The 10,000-nt window shown below is 49.2% G+C and overlaps 1 protein-coding gene across 3 annotated transcripts in view; it reads left to right on the top strand.

The window, feature by feature from the left end:
- LOC126578853 (zwei Ig domain protein zig-8-like) overlaps positions 1 to 10,000 on the top strand; it is a 23,738-nt gene that overhangs the window by 6,998 nt on the left and 6,740 nt on the right. For 2 of the 3 annotated variants that reach the window (XM_050241804.1, XM_050241812.1), the window contains exons 2-5: positions 534 to 615; positions 2,708 to 2,946; positions 3,097 to 3,213; positions 6,896 to 6,989. In XM_050241804.1, the coding sequence (XP_050097761.1) occupies positions 534 to 615; positions 2,708 to 2,946; positions 3,097 to 3,213; positions 6,896 to 6,989 (532 nt within the window). The remainder of the gene's footprint in view (positions 1 to 533; positions 616 to 2,707; positions 2,947 to 3,096; positions 3,214 to 6,895; positions 6,990 to 10,000) is intronic. The other variant, XM_050241822.1, reaches the window with a different exon arrangement.

Below are 10,000 nucleotides of genomic sequence, written 5' to 3'. Positions count from 1 at the left end.
GGACCCTGAACCGGGGGCCTGGACTAGTTTGGCCTTGAGTACGCACTTGGACTGCAAGCACGGTTCTCGACGAGCCCGATGGTCCAGTACGACGGTGACCATCAGCCGCTGAGTCGAGAGGTTGGAGCAGATGATGCAACTTTGTTTTATCCAGACGTTTGTGGCAAAGTGGCCAACGTCGTGGCCACAGGGTTGGGACCCCGAGGGAGGGGGGGGTGTAGTGAGAAATGTAAATAAGATTGCTTTCAACCGCACCACATCGAGGACGGTATCCCTGCTTGCTGTACCCCTCTTGTAGCCCGAGAAAGGAGAGAGAGATTGCATTGCGTAACATTTGGCATTCGGCAGGGCGGTGGTGGTGGCCAAAAGGATCCTGCACCCCCTCTTTATCCATCCCTACAGGATGCTTTCCCAGCAAATGTATTACAACGCACCACCACCATCCCAACCACTACTAATAAGCCACTGCAGCACGCTGGAAGTTGTTCCCTTTTTTCATGCAGCTTACGATGCGATGCGTTCCATTTCAACAGGACTATGAAGCCAGCGGCCTACAACCAGCAGCAAGCATGAAGCAGCTAGCGGTAGTGATGATCATTTTAAACATAAATTACGGTAAGTAGGAACATGCCTCGTTCTTTGCTTCGCTTCGCTCTCTCTCTCTCTCTTTCTGTGGCGGCCTTTGTATTTGTAGCTTCTCTGGCGCCCCTTTTTTCCGCATTCTGCCGAGATGTGGATTCTGTTCTTCTTCATAACGGGCACCACGAGTTGGATGTAGGACGGCATGGTAGCTTCCTTATTACGTCTCTAGCTAACAGCGAACGGGGCTACGGTTACGATTTTCATGATGCTAGAGACATGACGAGAAAGCACCCTGCACCCAATGCACCATTCAACATCTTCTGTGGTTTGGTTCCATTTGCACGAATAACATCACCAAGCGGCCCAAGGGATTTCTGTCTTTTCATCCTTTTCTCTCCCTTTGCGTCCTGCGACGATGAGAAAATTAGTGCAAGTGGTTGCAGCCAACAGACAAGTGGAAACAATTTTTCCATGGGAATGAAATTAATTTAAAAAGCCAGGCGTGTTTGTTCACGGCGGTGCAGTCGCTAGCTTACAACCCGTCTCATGCGTTGGACGGTGAACAGTGAAAACAAACTCACATTTCACCGCCAACGATCGCTTCGCTGGAAGACGCACATGCATCGAGGGTGCTGACCGAGGAGCACATGTTGTGAAGCCAATCGCTGGAACCCGTTAGTCTGGGCCCCACCGGCGTTAATAGAGTTTAGAGAACTGATGTTCTGTCCAATTAGATTTTGTTTGAGCAACTAATTTCGCTAATGGAAATAGTAGTGCTCTTCTGCAGAATTTGTGCATGAGTCGTTAAATCAATTTGGGCCCTCGGTTTTAACGGATCAATGCTTTGATGACACCGTGACGGCATCTCATTGCTTACAAGGAGCGTTTGTGTTTCGCACGAGTGGTCTAGGGATCGCATGGCATAATGGATTGAATAAAATTAAAAATAAAACGGATGAACATGAATCAGACAATTTCAAGTGTTTGTGTTGTGCTTGAAGTCAAAGGTAGTATTTTTGAGAGCCTGATGATCAAAGATATGCAAATGAAGAGCTGATCTCGATTATTCAGCTTGTTTGCTCTTTACTGTTCAATGTCGAACTGTTTGTGTTTAATTGTGTTTGGTTCATTTCCAAATTCCTCTTTAGCTCATGCTTGCGAGTTGCATGTGTACTTCAATCTGTTGCAATTTAATGAGGATTCTAGAGATACACAATTTTTAAAAAATAAAATCGATGGATAGGTATTACCAAGGATAGGATGGGCTTCCTGGTTCAAAATTAGAAGAATGGTTGACCGTCTAGTGACAGAAACAGGGACAGTTTAGTCTCTTTATTTTTTTAAAATAGCTTTCAACCTGTACACACTAGGCACACCAGCAAAATAAGGGGCAGAATTCCGAACGTCAAACAAGTCCGTTCCCTGTGAAAAATCGTCACGTTTTCCATTCCGCCAAATGATGCTATGTCTTTTCGTAGTTGGCGCTCAATTTTCTTCACGGGATCACAGTTTTCTGCGGTGTTTTTGGCAACAATTTATCAGAATGCTTGGAAAAATCGGCTGTAATTTGTCCAGAAATAGAAGAAGTTTCTTAAATTTGGCAAATATTCTGCTAGCGGTGAACACAAACGATTCGAATTATGCAACAATCGTATTGATTGCTGTAAAAATCGCGCCAGAAGGTCGTCCTCATCCTTTTCGATTCAAATCAGTTTCCTGCAACGTGTAAGCTTAGATTACGTAAGTCCAACCTTCCACACCGCACCGAAAGGCTCAATGGTTTTGATTGCTCCCGGGCCCCAAGAACGCAATTACTTGGTGGGGTTGGAAAAGTTTGAGTATCTCGGGGGCACCGCAGCACCATCAAGGGATCTCACATATCCGATCGACCCTAATTAAACCCGGAATTGCTTCGCATTTTGCCGACGCTGCACCCTTAACCCCTCCTCTGCTACGCGCCCCCCCATTGGTGTCCGTAAAAAAGGTGTAAAATTAAAAATCGGATTACGGAACGTGCTCATTTGGAGTGCGTGGGTCCAGCGTGTTTGTGGAAACTAAAAATTTAATATCAATCCTTCCCTCGCGCGTGTTTTCTTCCTTTTTTTTTTATTCACCCCGGGAACAGGACGGCTGCACTGTTCCTACACCATGGACATCGATGAACCGCACACGTACACACCACCGAAGCACTACTTCCAGACCTCGTCCTTCGATGACATCGAGCAGGAGGATGATGATGCCATCGCGCGAAATCCCCTGGACCGGGGACCGTACTTTGACATCTCGGCATCGCGCAACGTCACCGCCCTGGTCGGCAACACCGCCTACCTGAACTGCCGGGTCCGGAATCTTGGGAATAGAACGGTAAGGTTGGCCGCCCCGTGCGAACGCACGCCCGTACACCTCTGCTTTGGGAATGATTTAATTAACGACGACCCTTGTTAACCCCACTCGCATCCGCACTCCCCCACACACCACCCTCCATCCATCCCACCCTCTCTGTCCCTGCAACAGGTCTCGTGGATCCGGCATCGCGACCTACATCTGCTGACGGTCGGCAAAGCGACCTACACCTCCGACCAGAGGTACCAGAGTGTACATAATCCGCAGCTCGACGACTGGTCGCTAAAGGTGAGTCACGCCTGACGGGGGTGGTTTCCATTTTTCCAAGAAGAGGTTCAGGTTCACGCACGCAGTACCCAATTCCCCCCCCCCCCCCCCCCCTTCCCCAAACTGGCACTGGCGCATGGTAATTACAACGTGACACCCGAGCCCATGTGCTGGCTACCAACCGGCAAATGCTGCCCTCCGATCCGATCCGATTCACTAATGGGAGCGATAAAAATAAATTGAATTTAAGCTGGCAGAAAATTAACCTCCAGCACTACCAGGGGTATCCCAGCGAGGGACATCCTCCATTTTGGACAAAGATACGACGTGATATCATTCTCTTGAGGATGATGCGCTTATTGTTATCAGAAAGTCAAATAGCTCATGTTTTGTAGCAAACACAATCGATAGTTTCCAACTAGAGCTGCTGCTGAAGAAGGCATTCGGATCGTTTCCACTTAATGGCGATTGATCGATCATCAGCAGCGACACCTTAAGTGCTCTAGCAATCGCAACACTATGTCGCACCCGCAGTAACCACTACACTACAGCAGCAGCGTTGAACTGACAGAAACGTTGAACTGAAATTGTCCCCGCAAAGGGAAATAAATATTCCAAGCAAAGGCTCGGCAGAATACGGACGAAGGAACGTGATTTCCTTGTCATTCTCGTCTAAACGATCTAATCCACTTTTCCTGTAGTATCCGCCATCACACCATCCGTTACCCGGCTCTGCATGCCTGGCCGTTTAAGATGCTTATCCATTAATTTATTAGCTGACTTGCCGCGTGCTCCTCCCTCTCGTCCTCTCTCTCTCTCTCTGGGAACCTTCACAAATCGACTGACAGAGTGTGTGCCCCCAAGAAGTGGTAAATATTAAGACAGCTCACCAAGCGGTTTGGTTGGTTATGCAGTGTCGACCACCGAGAGGTCCGAGATGCTGCTGTGGTGCTGCTGGTGGTAGTGGTCGTTGCGTATGATCGGAAATGGAGTGGAAATGATGGAACGCGCTTGTGGTGGTCCCCGCAGTGTGGTTAGCCAGGAAACCGGACGAAAACTCGAGGACGCCTCCAAAACGTGCTCCTTCGTATAACGAATTGGTTAACGGCCATTACCCCGGAACGGAGCTCCGGCCACAGGCCAATTTTGGAATTCATTCTGTGCGTTCCGAAGCTAAGAAAACGTATTGCCTCCTGCTGACTGCTAAATGGGAGAGGAACCGCTGCAGCACTAGTAAAGGATGAGATAAATCGAGGGCTTTTCTTGCCACCGCCTTAGGGGTAGGCCTGAGCTACCAGGAGCCTCAGCTCCGGAATACTGTCCGGGGTATTAATCACCGGAGCGCCCTCCCGGTGTGACTAATGGGTGGCGTTTATGCCACAGTTTTAATTGCGTTCCAAACCATTCCTGGCTGCTCCTGGTGTCGTCCATTGGCATCTTGTGTGTGAGGATAACTCCCACGGTGGCCTCCTGGAGGGCTGGGAACTCCACTCTTCACAGCAATAAAACTATTATAAACCGGACGACATTACAGATCCACTCTTCTTCATCAGGCACGAATCGTCGGGTGATCCTGGTCGCCCTCCTGCCGTCTTCTGGTCGATGATAAATGATCCCAGTTGACCCCTTTCCCAGTAGCTGGCACGTCCACCGGGCTCGTCCTTAATCAGCGATGAGCTTCGTGAGATGAGATGGTGTTCGTGTTGCTGGAATTATGAAATTATGTTTTTATCCTACCCGGGCTCCTCCTGCTGCTTGCGCCTTAATCCAATCAACTGTCGCACCGTGTTGATCGGTCTAGCCGGATAACGGATGGGGGTTGGAGCTGGATAGTGCTCTCCGGATTAATAAAACAGTCCGTTGAGCCCTGTGCTGGAGTGCTGATGCAATGGTTTGAAGCAAAGAGTGATGAGACATAAATGCCCAGCGGGACCGGATCTTCTAATTTGGATCACCATTGAGCTGAGCTGTTGTTCCGCGAATGCGTGCGTGACCCATCCTTGTTCCCTTGGAAGGGGGTCTCCTTTTGTCAAGATGTTCAAGTGGAGTGTCATACAGGATTCTAGTGTTTGTGAGGAACTATCACTGGGCAACTGGGCAAGATAACTCTCTCTCTCTCCCTCTCTTTAAGAAGGGCAATAGGGATCAGAGTTCACGCTGTTCACCTCGTAGCTTCTGGACAGTGGCTACTGATGATACTGATGGTTTGACCTTTGATTGAAACCAGAGCTCACTGATTGGCTGCAGTTGTTACACCATTTACGCCACGTGCCACCGTGAAAAGAGCAAAACAGAAAGGAAAAATATGAAACGCCCAGTAGAGACCCTTGTCTTTGGCCCGTTGGTGAATGATGTCCGGATAAATTACCGGTCATCGTCGCAATTGGCCGCTTCTTTAATGGCAAACGAGAATCGTCACACCACCATCACCGTCCGTTTCACCGAAGCTGGCGTAAACGAGATAGGGATGCCACTCCCCCCCCCCCCCCCATCCCCTGCGATGACCTCGACACCCCACCGGAAGACGATAAGTTGGCCCAGGGGGTGTTTTGTGGCTGGCAAAAATGATCGTCCCTTATCGATGGAACGATCTAGCTAATTGCGTCCTTCTGCCCTCGCCCCGGCGGAGAGCCCCATGGTCAAAGGCCGGAGGTCAGTAATTAGTGCAAAGTTGACGTTTACCCGGTAGCGTCCAGCGTCTTTGCTCGGCTGGCCAACCGCCACCGGAACTGCGGGTTGGTTGTGATACGCTGCGCTGCGTCTGTTGTGAGAGATGAGAGATGGAAACAAACAGTTGGACAGCTGGTGAAGATGGTGAGCCAGCGGACAGTATTTTCAGCTGCTACACAGGATGCTATCACGCCGCTTCTGGGGATGGCCAGGTTTGCTATCGAAACCAGTTGACCGACCGGCGGTCACCTCGGAGTTAACCGTCCCAGTCCATCGGATCCTACGGAGGGCAGTTTGCAGTTATTGTGTTATCCGGAATCAGTTGGGTGTGAAGATACAGTTGCTGAACCTTTCATCCATCCCTCCTTCGCTCCCTCCCTTATTTCTCCCTTGTGCCCGGGTGCGGTGCGTGGAAGTCCGTCAGTGAAGCCACAAATCGATCCGATAGGTCGTGTAGAGGTCGAAAGAGCCATCGAGTGCAGTAGGCCACAGGGTCGTCACTGAGACCATCGAACCATTTGCCCCAAATCGGTCCCTCGGGTCGATCGGGTCGGCGAGGATTGCTGCTGCTGCTGCTGCTGGTTGATAGTCTACGGCATCGTCGTCGAACGGCCGATAGTTTCGACAGTCGACGACAAGAAGGACGACGACGACGATGACGCCACATTGAACCTAGTGCCAGGGAACGACGTTGTAACGGGAGTGACATTCTTCGCCCTACTTTTCTTTTTTTTTTTTGGCGAAACATCTTCGCCAAGATTGTCAGGCCAGGAAGCGGAAGCCAAGGGGGCGTGCGATGCGACATAAAACCGGAATGTATAGAGCTACAACTCTATTATCTTTCGGGCTCGGGTTGATAGGTTGCCGGTTATCGTCAGGTCAGGTGCAGCTATCGTCCCCTCGACGGTGGTTTACGGAAGGTTACGGGCACCACCAGTGCCGGGAGTTTATGATTCTTCGAACCAATCTACTTACACAGAAAAAAAAACACACACTGATACACTCTCGTTCTCTTATGCTTCTTTGTTTGCAGGTGCTCTACCCTCAGCAGCGTGACTCCGGGGTGTACGAGTGTCAAATCTCGACGACGCCTCCGGTCGGCTACTCGATGACACTGTCTGTCGTCGGTAAGTATGGCGCCTGCCACTACATGGCCACTGCACACATCACACTTTACCAGGAGTGAATCCTTAACGGGGGGGGGGGGGGGGGGGGGACTCGGTCGGCTCCATTTATCGGAGTAACTTATTCGATTATTGGCTTCTTGGGCGCTCCTATCGGTGTTCTATCGTTCTATATGAATGATTGACATGCAAGTCAAGCTCGGTAGAGGAAAAGATCGTCTAGGGCATTCAGGGAGTGTCGATCAATCTTGGAGTCCCCCCGGGGGGGTAGTAATGGCCGATAACCACATGATTGAAAAAGGAAGATGAACCCTTCTTTTCTCTCTCTCTTATTCACTGCAAACGAACAGTCAAGAAGAAGCTCACGTAACACCTGCCCGCCCTGGAATGGTCGGCTTAGAAATCGACTTGACTTTGTGGCCATCCTCCGTGCTCTCGAGTCATCCCAACGAAAAAAGGGGCCCCAACGATCGTAATCAAAACACAATCGCGAACTGAAATCACCGATGATGGCGCACTTTGCGCCTCATCATCATCATCATCATCATCGGCCAGGTTGCGTAATGATTTCGCGCTCATCAGCACGATGTTTACATAAACCATTGAGTGCCCATGGCATGGAGCTCGGCGTGGGCCACATCCCTTCGAAACATCCCCCGAGCTAATCGCCGCTACGCGCCTCCACCAAGGTGCCCGTGGGCCCTTCCGTGAAGAACGGTTCGAAACGGTTACTGCCGGATGCCCGTGGCCATTGAAGCAGTTCATTTTACATTTTTCGGGCATCCATCTACCCGGCTGATAGGCCGGCGGTGTTCGTGCTGGACCGTGGCCACAGTGGCCGCGTCGTATCGACGCGTCGTCCAACGCGAAGATGCTGAATAAATAATGTTCCATCTACCAGCTGCCGCATGATTGGCCGCCTTACCGTAATAAATCTTGATGCCCAAGGAACAAGGACGCAATCACGCCGTTCACCATCCATACGGTCCGTCGGCTCGATACAACTTCGACGATCGAGAAGAGGTTGTGGCTGTGCGGAAGAAAGGAAGACAGAACACCGGACAAGGGGCATGTATCCTCGTCGTTATCAGATGACAGTTTTGCTGACCTTCGGTTAGGAACACTCCCTGGCCCCGGGCGATAAATATTCCGTTTCGCTTTTAATTAAACCCGCGACCCGATGGCCCTGTTCAAGAAGTAGGTCATAACATTGCCCTCCTTCCCCCTCGCAACTGTCCTCCATTCTTCCCGAGACTCGCGGAACCCTCGAATAAAAGGCGAGGAAGGCGAAAAAGGCGAGATGTTAATTTCAAACGACGATGGCCCCCCGGGGGGGGACACTCTGGTCCGTTCTGGTTAGTGAAATCCGTGGTCCGATGTACCAAACCCTTTCCATCGGGGTGGAACAACGGAGCGAAGCGAAGGTTAATGTAAACGGTTGCCCTAAGTCGATTATGACATGGTAGCGCATGTTGAGCGTTTTCTGGAAAATTATTAAACCGAACCGGGGCCCGCTGACATTCCGGTGGTTCCGGTGTGCCGCGAATGAGAATGCGGATACGGAAGCGGATGATGGTGATGGGGAAATGACTAGGCAAAGGGCGATTAATTAGAGACCATTCCGGTGATGAAGTGTAGCTCGAAGGGGGCATCGATAGCGACTACCGTTCGGAAGCGGCTGTTGCTTCCAGGGAGGAGGGACAGTTGGGGTGCGCTGGTCATTAAGTAATGGATTAGGTGAGTAGGGATCGGGATTAAGCGCTTTCTTCTGTCACTTCTGCTTTAGTCTCGACCGAGAGCAACGAAGGTAGTGTACCTGGTGCGCTTGGGTTGACTTGAAGTGCGAAAAGTATTCAATAATGCTGGATGACGCCGACAAGGACAGGTAAATTGGATGACATGCCATGACCGGTGTTGAGGATTGTTGGGTCATCAATCTAAGTGCTTAAACTAATGACAAGGGCTTAATAGGTTATGAATGAAGAAGTGGCCACATGACCGTGCAGTCAAGCAGTTTGTTGACCACCAATGAGGTCAAGTAGTTTGTTAGTTTGTTTTGAGGAATGATGTGCAGAAGCGGCAGTCCCTGGGAAGCAAGTTTTGCTCGGAAATGATTTATGGAGCATTCATTGTTAGTTTGGGGGAATCTTTAGACTATTTATTAGTTTAAGCAGGGGTACCACACTCGCCACCTGCGCATGTGGCCGACCAAATTACAGTAGTGTTCGAAAAATTGAATGAAGAAACATATTTTTCAACAATTCAACATTCGCCACATCATGGAGTTAGAGATCCCAGAGTTATTTTGCTATTTCCATTTCACTTACAGTCAGTTTGCAATTTTACCGACTACCTGGCGCCTCCATCATCGGCTTTTGGGCATCGGAGCTACATTATTTCGTATACCCGCGGCGGTGCGGCGACCAGTTTTGGAACAGCTTTTATCATTGGTGGCAAAAAGCAAATTTTACAAAGCGATACACCTCCAAATTATGTGGAGAAATGGCCGGGGGACTGGCCCACATGCAAATATCTGTAACAGACCTTTTAAAGTGACTGGTTTAAAGCAACAAATTCATTAAGTTGTCCAATTAACCTTATCATCTATTTTGTGAAATTAAATAACTGGTTTTATAAAACCTGTTAAAGTTTTAAAATGTGCTAATTCGGAGCATGAATTTAAATAAAGGTTAAGCTCTAAAAGGAAAATATTTTTATTGCTATGCTTCATATTATGCATTCTGTTTAACACTAACTAACAAGCATTTCATTTATAAATGCTAAGTCTACCCAATATTTCGACATAAATTATTAAAACAAATAATTTCAAACCATTGAAACTAGACTTTCCTGTGTCCATCATGGAAGCATTAAAACAAATCACTATTAGATTGCGTCTAAACGACCACGAAAGTATCGCGAAAGTATCGCGACGACGAAACGAATAAACGTCATCCCCATACAAGTGCGCGAAAGTTTGATCGCGATAGCATGGATGCCCGTGTAGGGAGCGA

The sequence above is a fragment of the Anopheles aquasalis genome, chromosome 2 (assembly GCF_943734665.1).
Source record: "Anopheles aquasalis chromosome 2, idAnoAquaMG_Q_19, whole genome shotgun sequence".
Lineage (NCBI taxonomy): Eukaryota > Metazoa > Arthropoda > Insecta > Diptera > Culicidae > Anopheles > Anopheles aquasalis.
Note: the sequence above shows the minus strand (reverse complement) of the source record. Positions and strands in the feature narration are given on the sequence as shown.